The 19,874-nt window shown below is 36.3% G+C and overlaps 2 protein-coding genes and 1 long non-coding RNA gene across 9 annotated transcripts in view; 1 reads left to right on the top strand and 2 right to left on the bottom strand.

The window, feature by feature from the left end:
* Nucleotides 1-1,492: 1,492 nt before the first annotated feature.
* On the bottom strand, nucleotides 1,493-9,894 carry LOC110832138 (uncharacterized). Of its 5 annotated transcripts, none has more exons than XM_022068861.2 (5): nucleotides 9,558-9,894; nucleotides 6,043-6,164; nucleotides 5,231-5,356; nucleotides 4,499-4,581; nucleotides 1,493-2,945 (listed from the first exon to the last, which is right to left on the bottom strand). In XM_022068861.2, the coding sequence occupies exons 1-5, from the start codon at nucleotides 9,583-9,585 to the stop codon at nucleotides 2,216-2,218; spliced, it is 1,089 nt and encodes a 362-aa protein (XP_021924553.1). In that variant the 5' UTR covers nucleotides 9,586-9,894; the 3' UTR covers nucleotides 1,493-2,215. The 5 variants fall into 5 exon arrangements, with proteins under 5 accessions (XP_021924553.1, XP_021924558.2, XP_021924556.1 ...); XM_022068866.2 differs by lacking the exon at nucleotides 9,558-9,894 and adding an exon at nucleotides 8,030-9,105; XM_022068864.2 differs by lacking the exon at nucleotides 9,558-9,894 and adding an exon at nucleotides 7,727-7,921.
* On the top strand, nucleotides 8,021-12,257 carry LOC110832142 (uncharacterized). The gene is made up of 2 exons (XR_002543834.2): nucleotides 8,021-8,162; nucleotides 11,560-12,257. It is a non-coding gene; the product is annotated as an uncharacterized LOC110832142 (long non-coding RNA).
* Nucleotides 12,258-13,581: 1,324 nt separating this feature from the next.
* LOC110832136 (influenza virus NS1A-binding protein homolog) overlaps nucleotides 13,582-19,874 on the bottom strand; it is a 60,494-nt gene continuing 54,201 nt past the window's right edge. For all 3 annotated transcript variants that reach the window (XM_022068853.2, XM_022068851.2, XM_022068850.2), the window contains 4 exons: nucleotides 19,427-19,552; nucleotides 18,690-18,863; nucleotides 18,388-18,558; nucleotides 13,582-17,294 (listed from right to left, as the gene is read on the bottom strand). In XM_022068853.2, coding sequence (XP_021924545.1) covers nucleotides 16,981-17,294; nucleotides 18,388-18,558; nucleotides 18,690-18,863; nucleotides 19,427-19,552 — 785 coding nt within the window. In that variant the 3' untranslated portion in view covers nucleotides 13,582-16,980. The remainder of the gene's footprint in view (nucleotides 17,295-18,387; nucleotides 18,559-18,689; nucleotides 18,864-19,426; nucleotides 19,553-19,874) is intronic.

Genomic DNA, 19,874 nt, shown 5'->3' with positions numbered 1-19,874 from the left:
TCACGTTTGCATACTTACAGGTAATGATACTGTCATATATATTAGGTGCCATGGCATCGTCATTAACACATGAACATCAGTGATCCCAATTTTTCTGAATTTATTCTTGGAGTGATAAACAAAGATGACAGCAAAGCAATCGATTATGATGAATCTAATGAAGATTTGCAAAGTGAACATGACACAGAGTCAAAACTAGAGGAGGAAAGGGAACAAGAAGAAGCAGAGGACCATGGTAATAGTGAAGATTTACAAAGTGGAGGTCGAAAGGCATTTTATGGGCAAGAGAACTACAAATTGTCCATTCAAGAACCAAAACAAAATGTACGAACACCTTCTCATAATATTGTCCCACCTACCTGGCATAAAAGGTAAAGCAAAGTCTTTGGGAAATTCCTGTTATGAGCTTCAGGCATGGGAATGTATTTTTTTTCCCCCCTGAAGTTATGTTGGAAGAAACTGTGCGATGTACAAATGAAAACATTTAATCCTACAGACAGAAATTCTGAAATCAGGGGAGAACTGAACTGATGGACACAAACATTGTTTTCAAATCTAACCCTGAAAATGTATAGTCTATTTTTGGGACTGATGAAACTGGCAGGGACATATTCCATTACATATTGTCTCTCAAAAGAGTAGTGATTCTCCTGGCTTGCTTGCGTTTTGACAACGCATTAGATCGAGATGAATGGAAGAAAACGGATCCTGCTGCTGCTATTCATGGGTTTTTGAAATGATCATAGAATTCTGTCTGTCTTTGTGTGCATACATGCGTGTAGGTAAAGTAATACTCCACAACTACATGTCATATATATATATGATCTGAGCTGTATGTGCTGTGGTGTATCATTGCAGAATGATATCCCACCATACCCATCATTCTTGGACATACTGTATATATTGCACTGGCAAAGACAGAAGTGGAAGGGAAACAACTATTTCTTTCAATTTGTTGTTCACTGGTATTCTGATTGATGACTACTTTTGTTCATTAAAAAAATTTACTGGATTGTGTGTGATTTACAAACAATAAATTGTGCATTATGTATATTTTGGTATCCACTTTGATTCGCTCTTGCTTTGAGTTCTATATGGAAGGTTTGAAGCATACAATTGAATTATATAAAAGTGCATCATTTTAATGAATATTTGTGTGAATACATCAAATGCATTAAAAAAATATACATACATCTGCACTCAATCTTCTTACATGAATCATGAATCATTAGTACCCTACTCTAATGACTATAAGGGAATATGGGCAACCAAGGGATGTACTGTAGCCTTCACCTTCATTTTGCTGTCAGACTTAAACACATTAACGCAATTTTTTTCTTAAAATTAGGTAGACATATTGGTGTCTTTGCTGAATAGACTTGTGGCACAATTACAATTAACCAAAGACAGAGACGCCACAGACAGACAAATACAAGGACTTTATGGATGACTGGAATTATGATGACAGTCATAAAATTATATAATTTCCAAATGAAGACTTAAAAAATGTCAACCACTTTATTCTTTTATCACAGTGTTCAAAACACTAAAAAATGTATACTGCCCAAAAAAATAGTGTACACTAATTTCTAGTTTCATGTAACAGAAATATTCTGTACATATAATATTTTACAACATGTGTACCTCTTTATGAGTACTTGTAATGAGATGCACGTTTACAGAAAAAGATAAAATATCTATACATATGAAATGTCAGTGTAATATTATACAAAAGACTGTTTTTGTGTCAAAACAAGAATTTATACAAAAAAGTATTGTAAATTTCATACCTAATCAACAATGGTTCAATAAAAATAACACTTATCTGACATGTACATGGTTCAGATATTAAGTACAGTTCGACTGAAGTTTTATTGTAGTCACGACATACTGACATAATGAAAGAAACCATCCTTTCTAACTTACCTTAATCATATCATCACTACATATCTTGTACACTTGAAATCGCATAATTAAGTAGCATCTCTCTCTGAGCGTTTCCTTAGTATTCTTGTTAAATGCTACAAACCACCTTCAACTTGCAGCAAACAATACTCTTATCTGCATAGGACCAACCTCTGCTACCTGAGGAATGTAGCAGAATTCACTGTGGTACATACAAGAACCAAAATATGCTCAGGATTCAAAGCTGTGGCCATGAAGGTCAGTGACCTAAAATAGAGTTATATCATATCAAAAGTAGAAACCAACACAACTACTCCACAGTGTGAGTGCGAATATGGCTTACAAGATTACCACGACATCTGAAACTCATAGTGCAGAACTCACATGTATAAGGCTTCTCACCAGTATGTATACGTTGGTGTACCACTAGATAACTTGAACGAGTAAAATATTTATTACAAATTTGACATTTGAAATGCTTCTCTCCAGAATGCATACGTCTGTGAGTATCAAGACTTCCTTTCTGTGTGAAAGAATTATTGCAAATTTCACATTTGAAAGGCTTCTCTCCTGTGTGAATAAGTCGGTGCCTGTCAAGATGGCTTTTCTTTGTGAAACATTTACTGCAACTGTTACATTTATAACGCTTCTCCTCCGTGTGTAAGCGTCGGTGTTTGTTAAGAGCACCTTTATGTGAGAATGATTTATTACAAATTTCACACTTGACAGGTTCTCTAGGGTGCATGTGTTGATGACCGACAAGTTTCCATTTTTCTGGAAATGATGAACCACAGATTTCACATTTGTAAGTCTGTCCTACAATTTGAGTGTTTTTATTTTTAACTGCATTCTCATTCATTTTACTCCCATTGTCACTCAATTCAGAGTGAACTTCGATCACTTTTTGGCTAATGAAATTCACATCCTTAGTACTGAAATCACCATCTGCATCACATTTCAGGTCATGGTCAAGATGTGGGGCAAGCTGCACTGTAGAATAACCTCCATAAACTTCCTGTTCATGGGGTAATTGGTCATCACTGTGAAGAAAAATAAAAAGGAAATCTTCTATTTTTTATTATGCTGAAAACTTCAAATGGGACTTAGGAAATGTAACACATTAAAACAGTCAATGAAAAAAATTGCACAAATTTCTGTAAATTGCAAAGTGCCAAAATGGTAAAATTTACAGGTGTTTGTTTCTTCATCACCTTAACCATAAAGGACGCTGCGATAACCTTTCTTGATGATCAGCCATTCTTACCATTTTTACAGTGTTGTACCCAACATACTTAACAATAAATATAAACAACCGTGAAAGTGTAATCCACCGTGCAATGAAATGATGGGGAAAATTGAAGCTAAGAAGACTACCTTATTCTTGAATCATTATGTTTCTCCTGATGTGAAAACCCTTCTTCTTTACACCAAGTAACTGTGATGGGAATAACGAATATAATTTTGTAGCTTAAGTGCGTCATGTTTGTGTTGAAACCAAATATATATTTATTATCACAGTCTATACACAAACGTGTTTAAAATGTTGTTAAAATTTATATAACACTATAACATCTGTAGTATAAAATATTACAATAAGTTATATTATGTTATATTATGGCGCTTTTATCGTAGTATGATGTTACATTTATTATGGCGCTTATTATTAATTGTACGACATGTTTCGATGTTTTATGACATCATCTTCAGGTTTTATATCGTCATTTTTATCATTTTAAAACTATAAAAATGTTGTTAAAGAAGTAGATTTTCTTATCACTCACCACTTTCCTAAATATGGGCATTCCTTTCTTTTTTATAAAATCTCATGTTTGGCCTGATTAAAAACTGAACAGGAATAACGAATACCTGAACCTCTCATGGTACTGACATTCACTAGTTCAGAATGTCCAACAGAGGATTAATAATGTGATTCTACCTCAAAGTTAAACTCAGAACTAAAATAAAGACAACGAAATGTTACTTTAATGTCTTACCGGTTCCTTTGTTTCTGTCCAAACATGTGTTAATGGGATTCCTACAGTGGTTGTGCTTTTCTTTTAGATACTTATATATTTTCTATGTAAATTATAATTATTTGTATTGACAGTAATAACTATAAAACTCCATGACTTATATTTCTAAATAAATAAATAATGAGAAAATTTGAGTAACAATATTAATAGCACAAAATAATTCCAGTTATATATAATTTAATGCAGACACATCCATCAGCCCAAGTTAGTTTATAAAAAAATCAACATTTCAGGGACAAATTCCATCCCTATCATCAAGATTTGATCACACCAAATCCTGACGATGAAGATGGAGCTGGTGCCCGAAACATCAATTTATTACAGAGTGATATGGCTTAGAGCACATAAGATTTTATTTAATGTTAGTCGCTGTGACAACTTTAGATCATGGATTAACTATGTCTGGATAAAGTCCAGTCGGCAAACCACTGTGAACAAAGCAATGAGCCTTTGGGTTCCATAAAAGATGGTAAAGCAGCTTTTCTCAAGACAGAGCTGAGTCAATAATTTTAAAAAATGAATGTGAACTTTTATGACAAAGTTCACGATGGTACACTCACCCTTCCAAACAGTCCCCATGTTCTTCTTTTGTTATTTCATCTATCTGCTCTTCCTTGATTGGAGTAACGGCCCATGGCTCTTCCTGGGATGCAACAAACCCAATCAGCACGGCACACAGTTAACCCTTCCGAGATCATTCCCATCTTTTTTTAGCCATATGGTGCACCAACATCATCAAAAAAACTTTTCATTCCATAAATGTTTATGATGCAGACTCTACTTCAGTACCACTCATGTTTAACAAATGAGAGACGGACCTTTCATACAACACAACGTCTTTTAAGAAACATTAACCTCCACAGGACAGCTCAATGATAAACGTGCACGTGATACAATTTCTAACATTTTACATGTTTTTAGTCGTTTCATTTATTGAAATGTTCCAAATTTAACAGGGAGATGAAACAAAGCAGGATATCATAACTATTTATTCATTTATTCTTCATTAATGTATCTGGCAATAGGAGGAGTAATCGATGTTGTTCCAGCAGCTTCATCCACTTCAAATGACACATGACAACGCTTGACACGTAACACAGCTTAGCTTTACAATTATGAAGCTGTTTCATAAAAAAAACATTTTCAATCAATACATTCATTCCTTAACAGTGCAAGTGTAACTGCTCAGTGCTTAATTACATAATTTTCTTATGTTTCTGTTTCTAAGCTATGGTATCAGATCATTTTACACGATTATTTCGACCGTTCATACCATAAATCAGAAAACCTACCACTTCCTGCTTCACAGCGACAAAGGAAAATGGGACACCTTCCTGTTCTACACCCGAGAGATGATCTTCTTGCCCTGGTTGAGTCTCAATATCTACATTGCACTCCACTTTCACAACACAGTTGTCCTGTAACATAATTATAATTATTGTTGTTGTTGTAATAATCATCATTGCTGTTTTATAATTATTTACTGAAAGTGAGTGGTCGGCGTCATGCCCCGGCCACACTTTACCCCCGGGAAAGGACCCCAATACCCACTGGATAGGGAGGCTGGATGGGCCGCAGAGCCGATCTGGACGCAGAGGCTAGAGGAAAAATCTTCTGCCCCTGTCAGGGATTGAACCCGTGTCATCCAGTCTGTAGCCAGTCACTATACTGACTAAGCTACCCTGGAAAAACTTATTAATACGCATGATAAATTTGTACTTCCTTCCACAACAGGATGTTGGAAACATGACAGTGTTATAATTTCATCAAATATGCATGGAAAATTGAAAATGAATGATGTGAATGGAAACATTTAAACCTGGTCATTTAAATTGTTTAAAGGGCAGAAAATTGTCAAATAAATTGTAGTCTATTACAACAATTTTTAATCTAAAATTTTTTAATAAAATGTAGGCTATTAGGGATGAAACAGGATGACATAAAGACTCGAGTGAAAGGTGATTTGACAGCTGTAGTATGAAAAGACAAACAATATGTAGACATGTTGAGAAATATGCGTTGTCCTCCAGCATGGGGTAATTTCTGGTAAGTGGTAAAGTTTGCCTTGAATTTTAAATGCTGGTTTGAAATTACCGTCACATACCTTTCTAGAAGCTCCAAGAGAAGTCATCTGGAAATCACTGTTGTACATTCTCATGTGCCCCAAGAAGCGATCTGAATGAGAAGAAAATGCGTTCGGTGGTTCAGGGAGCTCTCCTCTACACACTGAAAATAAAACTTTCCATTACAGAAACACCATACATTTCACCACTGCACTTGTCTGCCAGTGACCACATAGTATATAAATATTTAATAAAAATTGATTTATGAAGTTCAGAACAAATTCATGGGTTACAATGAAAGATGGAATTTTCCCTACTTTCTCCCCAAACTAGTTCTATTACAGAATTTTCCTCAAAACTCAAACCACTTGTCACATGCGCACTACCCTTTTTTACTCTCCTTTCCTGTTCCTTTCTTTCTTTCTGCAACATCTCTGTTCCTTCCTGAGTTTTCATTTCACTATGTTGGCCTTGATGTACATCACTTTTCTTCTGAATCATCCTTGCTTTCTCATTCCTACCAATCAGATTAAGTTTCATCATGCCTTTTTTTATGTCATCCTCGCCTTATCCTCACTTGTCACTCAGCTGCATCTGTTTCTTGCAGGAATCCTCATTTTCATTAACATCCTCACTTTTTCCTCACTGTCATTTGACTGCATCTGTTTCTTTAAAATCTTTCTTTTTCTGCAGTATCCTAGTTTTCTCTTAACCAGTTACATATTTCCTGTTTTTCTAGCATCTCTTTTCTTCTGCAGCATCCTCATGTTGCTTCATCTGTGGTTATTGGATGTATCAATCCAGAATGCATGGCAACTAAAATGAATCACAGGCTCCACCATGACACAATAAGATTATAAAAAGTTGAAAGAAGGTACCTGATGTCTTTTGCAAGCATACCAAGGAGTGATCGATGGCCATCTATATCACAGAGCTACAGCTGTAGCAGAGCATCACACAACGTGAGGTTTCACAACAGACCAATCAGTGATTCAGATTTTAAGGAACAAGAGGTAACAATGTGTTAGAGAAAACTGTAAATCTGTTGGACAAACATCATATGCTAAGCGTTAGTGTCTACATTCCATGATTTTTCACTTTCCACATCAAGACATATAAAGTTTTTACTTAAGAATATTATAACACATATGTTTATTTCATGTAATAAATAAATCAAACAAATGTATTTTCATCAGTGAACATTCGAAACAATAAATTAGTATTTACCAGTGCTATTTAATTTTCCACTCTAACAGATGTTAAGGAATGGACTAACATGATTTTACATGTCGCGTAGAACACAATTCCGTGAAATAAACTTTCTTTCCAGCGAATATTGCAATAATATTTTCCGTATTTTGAATTTGTAACAGCCTCGTATAACCATACCTTGTATTTCAGCATCTGAATTTCGCATACCGAAATGAAAGTTTATATGTGATGTAATAGCTAATTGTGACAAGCTTATCCAGAAATTTAACAAAACTCACGTCAGGAAGAACGTGTTTTATGGGTTAATAAAATGGCAAAACGATTGATTGCCTGCTTTCACATGGGAACCACATTAAAGTACGTAATGGCACACTATTTTATCTTCCACATTCATCTTTAAAAATTTCATAATTATGGTAATAATGGTTGAATATAAAGAAACTTAACCTCTTACAGAACGCATGAAATTTAGCCCACTTGAAAAAGAGAAAATACACAACTATTCTATCTTACCATTAAAGTAGTTAAAAATACTTTCTCTTCGCTCTAGTTTTTCTTAAGACAGACGACTGAAATGATAATGGGAATTTATTGTCATATTACTAAGAATATGGATTCCAATTTAAACACGTTCACTACTGTTCGGAGTATGGGCACATTGGGCCAACATACAGATCCGTAATTCAAGGTTGGCAACGTACGTGGCATGTGTTATTTTACACACACATGCTTGCACATAGCCTGTCTTGCCATCTACCCGCACCAGTTGTCAAATTATTATGAAACCGGTCAGACGATAACAATACCATATCTTACGGTCTATCCGCAGCGGTTGTGAAACTACTATTGAACCACTACGACGATAATTGGCATTAAACCATATCTTGCTGTCTATCCACAGAGGCTGTGAAACTACTATGAAACCATAGGATTTGAGGATTTCACGGCGGTGAGTCTGAAGTTGGCTGTCTTCTGGGTTGTTGCGCCGTGTATACTGGTATAAGTGTACCGACGTTTCAGAGGTCCTTGGTGCCTCCATCATCAGGGCAACAACCCAGAAGACAGCCATCAAGAAATTTTACTTTGGGTTACATACATAACCCAGGCATTGCATGAGATTAAATCTGTATAACAGGCGAGTTCCAAGCCCTAAAGTCTGAGGAGCATTTCTCTATATTTCTTCTGGGTGCAAGATACATGAATGGCTTCAAATAGGCAACACAGTATTAAAATTAATTACAGACTTTGACTCTGATGCCCACAAATTTGAATATACCATTTCTCCTCCTCCTCAAAGTGACAGTGACACTGAAGAAGACAGAGACAGGCTACACAGAGTGGATTGACACTACAAAATCTCAACCTTCTGTACCTATGATAGTCCCTTTGGGTTAAGACAAAATGAGGCACCAAACATAAAGACACTTCCACACTGAGATTTGTTTCTTGAAATTATGCAACTGATGGTAGAAGAGACAAACAGATATGACCACCAATACTTGGACACATTCGATAAAGAAAACTCCCCACTGCCTTGTGTAACTATACAGAAATGTACTTATTTTTATCTGTTAGTGTGGGTCACAAACAAAGATTACTCATCCTCACTTTTCCAGTTCTTTGCGACATTTATGGAAACAATGAAATGTGATTCTCCAAAATATTGAGACTTTTACATTTTTTTGCCAACAAAAGTTAACCTGATAAAGAGAGATGAAAATTATGACAGGTTGTGGAAAATGATAACTATTCTACATTAGATGGCTGTCCTCTGAGTTGTAGCCATCTTTGGACTCATTACCGCAAAAACCTCAAATCCTACTTACATTCTTGAAAGCTTCAGTGATGCTTGTGATAAATATTACAGCCCAAGTGAACATTTAGCAGTTGATAAAGTCATTATATTTTTCAGATGCACAGTTGTCTTGAAATAGTTTTTCCAAAGAAACAGATGGTTTGGGATAGAAATCTACAAGCTATGTGATTCTAAGAGATATACATTCAACAAATCAGCAAAATTAGGCAAAGACTACAAACAGATTAAGATAAAGGGACATAAAAAGTGAGATACTGTAATAATAAATGCATTGCTCTGTACCAGACACAAGATTTTTACATCACAATCAGACAGGATGCAAACAGAGGGCAAATGTATTTTTTGCATGAAAGTCGTATAAGAAACCACTTGGAAACTATGCAGAAAATGCAATCGTATTAAAATTAATTCAATGTAATATTTTATAACAAAATAGATGACAAAAAAATTAATTGTATTTCAAGAATGGTACAAAAACCTAGCTGAATACACTAATTTCTAACACCATGTGAAATATTTTGTGCTTACATTTATGAGAACTTAGATTGTGATTCATGTGTCAGAAAATGTTTTTATTCAATGTATCTTGACAGACTGATGCAACCATATTTTTCAACTTCCTTTAATCATCTTAGCACTTTGTAACTTAAAAGGATTATAGCAGATTCATCATGGTTGAGGAAAACATAAAAAAATATGCACAGAATTCAAAGCTGTGTCCATAAAGGTCAGTGCCCCAACAAGAATGTTTTACAACAATCCCAATTCATGTCAACTGTTAAATAATCTACAAGTAGAAATCAACACTACTACTCCACACTGTGAGTACGGATATGGCTTACAAGATTACCACGACACCTGAAACACTTACTGCAAATTCACATGTATATGGTTTTTCACCAGTGTGTATACGTTGGTGTACAGCCAAGTAACTAGATCGAGTAAAATATTTATTACAAATGTCACACTTAAAATGTTTCTCTCCAGAATGCATACGTCTGTGAGTATCAAGACTTCCTTTTTGTGTAAAAAAAAAAAGTACTGCAAATTTCACATTTGAAAGGCTTCTCTCCTGTGTGCGTCCGTCGGTGTCTATCAAGGTGACTTTTCTCTGTAAAACATTTATTGCAGTTGTTACATCTATAACGCTTCTCCCCAGTGTGTAAACATCGGTGTTGGTTAAGGCCACCTTTATGAGAGAAGAATTTATTACAAATTTCACATTTGTATGTCTCTCCTGCAATTTGAGTGTTTTTATGTACAAGTGTATTCTCACTCATTTCATTCTCAATGTTACTCAATTCAGAATGAGCTTAAACATTGTTAACGTATTTCATCCATTTCTCCGACTTCTAATGAGTCGGTATCCTACACAGACTACATCCAAGTTCTACAAGGTGTCTTGTTTTCCAACGTAAAATGTGAAAAAGATAAAATTATTACTTCTACCTTGTAACAAGTCTTTAACCTCTTAGCTGATAATGAAACGTATTGCACTTCAACGAATTATTTTTTCTTTATTCCTGCCTGTACAACTTAAGACATCCAGGGCATAAGTGCTATGCCATGGTTTGAAATGCAGATGACAGTCGAAGGAATTTAACATCCATATTTTATCATTTCGCCTAATCAAATCGTCTGCTAGCGACAAGATCAGACACGGAGGGTTAGGCCCGTTTCACACATATACGGCGACCGTCCAAACGGCACCGTTGAGTTTTCACATGCACCGGTTCCGTCTATAGGAAATAGTCTGCTTATTGCTTGAACCAGTTGAAGTACTCGGCCTGTGGTTGGACAATTGTGGACGCACGTTCTGATAGAGATGGCCTTCAGTTGATGTTGTCTCCTGCCGACTAGTGTTTATGCGTGTAGGATGAATTTCAGCAGAGTACTGAGTGTAGGAAACCATTTTTTTCCGTTGTTTCATGGATGTTATTTTTTGTAGCACCGACATTTGTAATTCTAATATCTCGTCGTCATCAAAAGTGTTCAATGAAGGAATTATCCCTCTGAAAAAAGACAAATGACGATCCGATTGATCCTTAGGAGCTTGAATCATTTCTAGTTCAACATTGTCTGATTTACGTTTTCGTGTTACTGCCGTTTTGAAATCCTTAGCGATTGCTTGAGTAACTTCGTTATTAGAGGTGTTTTGAGGTGTTTTCTCGTTTGCCTCTTCCGGCTGTCCAATATCGGCTGATGGGGTATCTTCCGTTTTGCGTTCCAGGAACACGTTCCTTAGGAATTGTAACTGTGCATTGTAAATGTACGTTTTTGTAGTTGGCTTTCCAGCTCCCGATCTTGTAGCCTCTTTTTGTTTTTTAATAGATTTTTGAAAAGCATCTCGAACATTCACCCACCTCTTCATCACTTCTTTAGCTGAAAAAAAAACCATAAGAATAAACTAGATTCATACCAATCAACTAAAATATGCTAGCTAATTTCGACATGCTAGAACTATTATTATTATTATTATTATTATTGTCATTATTCTAAGCTTTTTTCGTTATTAATGCTTTTGTTTCAGATATCTGGCAGGCGGTTGTAAATGTCTCCCAGGATCAATAAGTCGTAACCTAACCTTATTTTTTGGTGGGAGATGAAGCATTTGGGCTACACAAACACCTACTTCGTCCGTGTGGTGGACATAACTTGACAGTAAAACAAAAAGTTTTCAATTATCGTCCATCTAGAGCCCGAAGGCACATAGAATGCTCGTTTGGAATATTAAGTAATAAATGGAGGATCTTTCATCGAGCTATAAACTTGCAACCTGATTTTGCTGTAGACATTGTCAAGGCTTGTGTTGATATAATAACTTGACATAAGTTAGATCCACATCTCCAATATGTTCACTGTTATTAATAGTTCTATTTAGTCTAAGCCTTTGTAACTTAAGTAAGTTTTAAGATATGGAAGATAAGAATAGGTCTAATGAGTCATCAGGCAAGTGTGGCTCCTGCCAGGAAAAAGTCAGTAAAGGTATATTATGTGACAACTGTAATTGGTGGTTCCACTGGGAATTTGCCAACACCACTGTTAATAATATAGATGTAGCTATACGTATATTTAATTGTAGAACAATTCATTTTACTGTAGAAAGTTTAGTTTTAACAATGGTCAACATAATGAGAAAAAAATTGTTAACAAATTGCAACGATTGTGTAATAAAACTTTTTCATTACATTTCAATTCAAACAATTATAAAATAAAGAATAAAACCTACCATAGATATTTTTTTCTTTGTCTTCCAGCTCCTCAAAATCACTTTTCAGTTCTACGAAAACTTCCCTCCAAGCATTTTTCGTTTCCTTTCTATCTTTGTATAAAACACTTGTTTTGTCCCAAAGTACTGACCTCGCTTCAATTAAAGAAATTAGATAATCAATATCAACTTGTACATTTGTCATATTGCGTGATATAAATTCACATTCACTGATTATTACTTCACAAGGTTGGTACATAAGTTACAGAACTCTCACGTGTGAAGGAAGCCATTAAACTGTTCACTAGATTACCAAGTGGTACGCCGTTAGGACGGTCACGGCCGTATAGACGGTACTGGTGCATGTCAAAGCTCTCGTATAAGCCGTTAGGACGGTCACGGCCGTATAGACGGTACTGGTGCATGTGAAAGCTCTCGTATAAGCCGTTTGGACGGTCGCCGTGTATGTGTGAAACGGGCCGTAGAGGTCGGCAGCTAGAAGACAGGAGAGGTTAACTAACTCTATGAAGCAGCATCCTTCTTGAACAGCTGTCTTCACTAAACTATTCATGACATTCTCTGCCTTTATGAACCTGAAAGTTCCATACTTTTTCCCTACATCTATGCCTTTGTTTGTGAAGCAGTCTCCTTCATGGTTTCAGACCAAGGATCAAAACATTTTCATCTTTCTGAAGCATGGATACCCCATCCTTTGTTTTGTATACCTTAATATTATTTAGTAAAGAATACATCATGCAGTTCTTCCTAACTTTGTTATCTTTCTGTCAGAAAATGTCAACAAAACACAATTTACTTCTAAATTACTTTCAAGACTTACAGAGCATTTACCTCCCAGAACTACACAATCAGTGTGTGGCATTTCAGTAGTGCCTGATCAAACAACCAACGATCGCCACTAGTCGACAGCAACCACTTATTCAGAAATACACACCACAAATCACTTCACCATCGCCCACATCTCATAATCGAGAACTCAAAATATCTACTGTAATGGCACGATTTCCATTATGCATGGATTTAGGCAATTAGGAGACAAGTCGCTGTAGTCTGAGCTACTAAAAAAGTGTCATTAGACAAACTACAAATAAATAAGAGGCCACACTGTGCAAGACTGGCAGATGTGTGACAGTATGCACGATGATTGTCATGAAATCTCGCAAGACCAAGACCAGCAACATGTACAGCGACTGGTCGTCACAAAATCACGAGACTAGCAAGGAATGTACGGCGTTTATGCTAACCACTATAACCCATGTCTTTTGAACTAAAAAAATATTTAAACAAGACTATTAATTGCAGGAAAATCAACTTATAACTCCAATGTGGCTTATAAATGTGACTTTATTTATTCTTAAAATTCAGGTGCGGTTTATATATGCATTTGACTCATTAATCTCACAAATACATTAATCTGTCAGGACATTTGGTCTCGGATAAAATGTGAAGTGCTGACACACCCAAAGCTGCATGCTCTGAAATCTGTAAAAATTTGTGTTCTAGTCAAAAATAATTCTTCACCTTTCCATTTTCAATAGTTTTTCGAAAAACTGATATTTAATTCAACCTAAGGCCAGTGTCGTTAGAAGTCTGAAATTTAAATCTGGCTTGCAGTCAGAACCTTAAATTCAGTTTGATAAGGTACCAGATTACATACAAGTTTTCTTTTCTCAATGGTCACCAGGTTCATTTTCCATTATTACCAGAAACAGTTACCATGGTTTTCTCCGCATCAGATATTACGGCATACACTGACACCTGTTACAGAATTGAATACATATACATTATAAAAATACATAATTCTTTCTGGACCCAGCTTCACTACTTCCAGTGTCACCCATCAGTACGACCAAGATGCAAACAATGATTTATAATACAGTCATTTCAATATAGCATAAACACTAAAATGTATAAACTAAATGCACTTATAATAGTTCAAAGTAGGTACAAGATTCTATAGCCCCCCCCCCCGCCCCCCAACAGTTCTGTAAAGTGTGGCCAAATTAAACAATTACCATCCATCGTCTTGCATAAATCCTAGGTGTACCTCACATACAATAGCATAAACAAGTGTTCAATTAGTTGAAGGTTCAACGAGTTTTGAAATGTGTACTCTTGAATGAATCTAATATATCAGAGAAATTCCCGTTCACATGGAAATAATGAAGTTAAAAACTAAAATTATGCCATATTCTCCAAGGATAAGTGGCACTAAGGCAATGTTCTACGTAAGCAATCACAAGCGAGCGGCATAAGCGGTGTGAATGGTCGGACAAAGTCAGTTGACATTTCCTGCATGGGAGAACGCAAGAGGTGACCAAGGCACGTTCAACATCATGTCATGGTCAGCGAAACACGATCTTCAGCTGTGCGAAATTGTTTTTCTGAAAATGTTGATTGTCAGAAAAAGGAAGGGAACTCCAAGAAACGCTATCTACACGGAGAGGGAAGTGTACGGTGAATTTCACCATTTGTTTGAGGAACTGAGAAATAATTCAACAAGACCAAAACTCTTTCATGAATACGTAAGAATGCATCTGCTTTTCACTTCATTAATTATAATTTTCGATAATGTTCCCGTCACTGTTATGAAATGCAGAACACACAGCTTGCCAATGCCCGAGACTTCCCTGTACTGTACGGCAAGCACAGCAAACTGCCGCGATTCGCGCAAAAAATATCAAAATATCTGATCTCGTCAACCGATCGGACTTTGGCCGCTTCGCTCTCCCGACCGCTTCACCAGTACAAAGGACAGTGCCACACGAATAGCCATTTTACTATTTCCGTGTCAGCCGGCCTCCCACGCTGCTTGCATCTGGTCACTCACGTAGGACGACGGGTAAAACAACAACTCACAAAGGCTTCAAAATGCAATCCTATCACCCAAATACAAATTCATAGGTACCACTACCACGTGACATGTGGATGGCTTGTACTGCAATGATGTCAGAACATCACAAAATTTAATCCCATAAATTAAAAAAAAAAGAAAAGAGAAATTTAGATATCACAATAATAGTCCTCTGTGATCAGACAAATAATCTGAATTTTCTCTCAACGCTGGTAATTAGATGGCAATCAGATGGAAATGATATGTACCGATGTACCACGAACAACACTACCCAAGTCATCTGCCCCGTGTACAGTACTACTAACGTCAAATCAAAAATTTAGTTCATAAAATCTGAGAACACGTTCTTCAACATAATAAATGTGCATTTTATTATACTGCGCCAAGATCGACGGACATCTATAAAATCAACAGATTTGCTTATTTTTCAGCTGTATGGAAGATATAAAGTGGCAATTTATAAAAGTAGATTCAGTCTAGAAATTAATGTTCATATTATAGGATGCAAACGCTTATTTAAATTGCAATCATGTGGAAATTAAGCTGAAGGGAAGTTCTTAACCAGCAGCGCAGACTTCAAATGTGATAGATGTAAGACAGCAGCCACTGTTGGGTACCGATACAAATGGCAATCTAGGTTTTAAATATGATTATAGAGGTTTAATATCTGTATAAATATTACATTTGTAAGTTTAATATAAAAAGTTGGCATACTAATCATTCACAAAATACCCAACAGCGTTTACTGGTTTCATCTACGTACGAGCTCACGCTACCCGTGTATTATGGAAACATACATTAATATAAAATTTCATAACACACAAGTAACTGAATTATATCCCTTAACTGCAAAAAATTTCATATAGTTTCTTCAGTGTCAATCAAAATTTAAAAAAAAAAATGCAATAAACAACTGTTTTAGTACCCTGTCAAAGCCAGAAATATATCTTCTTCAAAAACTCTTATTACAGAGGCCTCAGCCATGAGTTTTGATTAATAACAATTTACAAGTGTAGCCAAAATCACAGGCTCGGGAGGGACCTGAGAAAAATTCAAACACCAGGGCCTAATGAGACCACGGCATATTTTATTTTTAATATCTTCAAATTCAAAAACTATCTCATGAAATTATCTGCATTCATATGAGGATTTCATGGCAGATATATGGATTGTGAAATCCTGGTTTATAACATGTAGTCTTGTAGGTAGCTACCAATGTTTCAAGAAACTTCTGTCATGAAGATGGATGAGACAGGTTCCTCTGAAACACCTGTAGATTACATGGCATCACATTCCATAACTACATCCAGACTTTGTTAAGTTGACAATTGGTCTTTGGGAAGGTAAAGAAAAATGTACACAGTCACTTCAGGAAAATACAGCCCAGACTTAATAAAAAAGATCGTTTGATAATGCCAATCGAGCATTCTGCACTACGTCAATCTCTTATGCTGTAGGCTTTCTGACACACAGGATAAACGCTTGTCCACACGTAAAGTTTTTTTTTTACATACGTAATACCTGCTTTCAATGTCTGGTAAGTTCAAATTCCTTCCAAAAATCATATTTCTTTTATTTCTCAAACTAATTCAAGGTGAGAAAGAACACACAATGTTCAAATTTAACGAAACACCGTAAACTGCTTCAACTGGGGCAAATTACAACAATACTACTCCACATCAGTGCAAAACACAAGAGATGGCATATAGACCTTGAATTTCAAATTTCAGGAAGGATGTGCCACTGAAACTTTTCAAAAAAAAAAATGGGAGAAGGAAAAGAAACCGGCTTCCTGAAAACAGAGAACACCCAGCGATTAATTGTGAAGCATAAAAGTGCTTTAACTAGAGGGCTCCAACCTCTTGAGGCTCTCAATACCCTCCATCATTTGATTTTTGCTGGCAGGCATCTCTACTGTTATTCTGACTTCGTTTCCTCCATGGGAGTACAGTCTCTTCAACCGGGCTCGTGTCCTTGTGAGACACTCTGCCATTTCCAACCACGTGAACAGTTTCATTCTCTTCTTCAGGCTGTAGATCAACCGACTGCAGACGTATCCCAATCTCCTGCTTTATGTCTAAGCAGACTGTACCAACCCTTTCCTCTGCAACCAGTTTTGGAACAAACGTGGTCCATTCATTTGTCTTCTCATCCAGGTACTCAATACTGTTAAGGAAAGTTTTGCCTGCAAAACAATCAAATCAACCTCAGAAATAAGAATGAAAAACCTTGTTATAATTTAAAAAAAAAAATACCTCTAAAATAAGACTATCCGTGTTTCTTAAATAACAAAGGGGGAAAAAAAAATGCAGACTGCTTGAGTGTTCATATAATTGCAGTATAAAATTCTTCTATCTCTCCAGTTTCCCATTTTCCATAATCCAATAGAGATAATTAAGGACATTATTACACAGCCTTTCTATTAGCTACTTCATTACTTCAATATAATTTATTTAATTTATAAAAAAAACCACATGAAAAATGGGTATTTTGTTGCATATATCCATCATGTTCTCAGAAATGACGTATGTTAATACTTGACGATTAGATCTTTCAATGTAGTCGCAAACTTTTTCCACCCAAAAGATTTAAACCAACACGTTTTAATGGATGGAAGAATGCAGGCACGCAATGATAACCACAGTAATTGGTAAAGAATTTCTTCTTAACTGTTGTTAAATTCAAGCAGCAGGGAAAATAAAATGATTGCTACCTCCAACATAATTCATCAAATTAAGGACACTGCACGTTTCCCCACCACAGTTGGAGTGTCACTACATAATTTGGTACTCAGCTCGTAGATCTTACATAACTGAATGTAGATTTCTGAACTACTTTAACACTCCTCATAATATAACAGGTTTACAAAATACAAATGTACGTCAAAAATTAAAGAAAACTTCATTACAAGGTTAGACAAAATAATCAAAGAGTAGTCCAACATATACGAATACTTTTCTCGTTCCTCTGTTGACACAATTATCGACAAAATGAACCGTCGATGTTCCGTAACTTCTCTAGATTTCGCGCGCTCCAACCACAAAAGCGGATCACAGATCACCGTTCTTCTCGCATAAATTCTATGCACGAAGGAGTCGTGTGTTAAATACCATCACTACTCAAAAAAAAAAACAATTAAAACCAATTATGTGCAAACGAGGGAAGAATCATCTTATTTATATCCGACATATTTTCGACAATTTCATATTTGAGGTAAACTAAAATTGCCTTTACATTTTAACTTTCTCTCTTTTAATTAACCAAAATCCTGATCATACCTGAAAATCCTCCAACTGCATACAGCCGACTGCCTATAACTGCAACTCCCACGTTGGCTCTCGCTGTCGTCATGTTGGGACCCGGAGTCCAGATTTTCTCTTGTGGATCATAGATCTCAGTTGAACACAGGGAGTGTGTGCCATCTGACCCTCCAACAGCATAAAGCCTTCCTAGAATATATATCATTCAGACATACTAACATAACTTTATGGAGAGAAAAAAAAAGTAGAAATTAGAAACAAACGCTACAGAACCATGTTTGACACAAAAACCAAATTTAGGCAAAGACCAACAAAACTACCTTTGAAAACAGCAAGACCACACCCTCTCCTTGCAGTAATCATTCCTTTGGCGTAAGTCCAGACGTCTGTATGTGGATCATATACTTCAACAGAGCTGAGACAGTTCCAGGCATCACACCCGCCCGCTGCAAACACCAGACCATCCATGGAACAGACACCTGCCTGGTAGCGCCCTGAAATACAGCATATATCTTTTTGGCCAAAAAGCTCTATTTAAATTACAAAAACGTGTATTTTAACGGGAAATCATAAAAGTGATAAACATAGTACCAAAGGTAATAAAATTTTTATGAACAGCAAGCGAGAGTTAGATCAGTTCAGTATGTGAGTGGTCAGTGTCACGACCCTGCCACGCTTTACCCCCAGGAAAGTACCCCGGTACCCTTTGGATAGGAGGCTGGGTGGGCCGCCCCAGAACCAGTCTGGACGCAGAGGCTAGAGGAAAAATCCTCTGCTCCCGTTAGAGATCAAACCCCAGTCATCCAGTCCGTAGCAAGTCACTATACTAATAATAATCAAATATAAATAATTAAAATATTAAATTTTCAAAAATCTCAGACATGTATCTTGAGTGTTAACAATCATCATGGCAACACACTGTAAAACTGATTTTGCCGTGAAACGCTACAAAGACTGAAGGGTGAAAAGATAGAAGAACTTAAATACAGCAAAACACAAACAACCTAAAATCTATCTGCGCACTTAACGACTATCCAAATCCTGCCGTGGCCCTTACCAGTCTGAAGCGGAGCAACGGGGCTCCACTGTCTTGTGACGGGGTCCAGAACATCACACTGCTTGATGCCTACTTGGCCATTCCATCCACCAATGCAGTAAATCAGGTCATTCAGATCACACACACCTGTCAGCAGACGTAATAATAGAACGCGTTACTTCCATCGTCATCACGTGCAAACGTTACACGATGCGATGGTTGGCTGAAGACGTAGCTGAGCCAGTCACCCAAATTCTACGTACACAACTCATGGTCATTACTGTCTCTAAACAGTAACATTCAAGAGAGTGGCAAACATAAATAGTAACTTCTGGAATGGGAAAAAAACACTTCACTATTCTAAGAATTCAATATATATTATTCTATTTCACAAAATATAAGCTACTCAATATCAACCTAAACTACATTATATAAATATATATTATTATTTTTGCACAATACACTCACA

The sequence above is a fragment of the Zootermopsis nevadensis genome, unplaced genomic scaffold (genome assembly GCF_977971745.1).
Source record: "Zootermopsis nevadensis isolate Lab colony 2312 unplaced genomic scaffold, Znev_1.0 Znev_ptg000010l, whole genome shotgun sequence".
Lineage (NCBI taxonomy): Eukaryota > Metazoa > Arthropoda > Insecta > Blattodea > Termopsidae > Zootermopsis > Zootermopsis nevadensis.
This window is presented reverse-complemented; position numbering and strand designations above follow the sequence as displayed.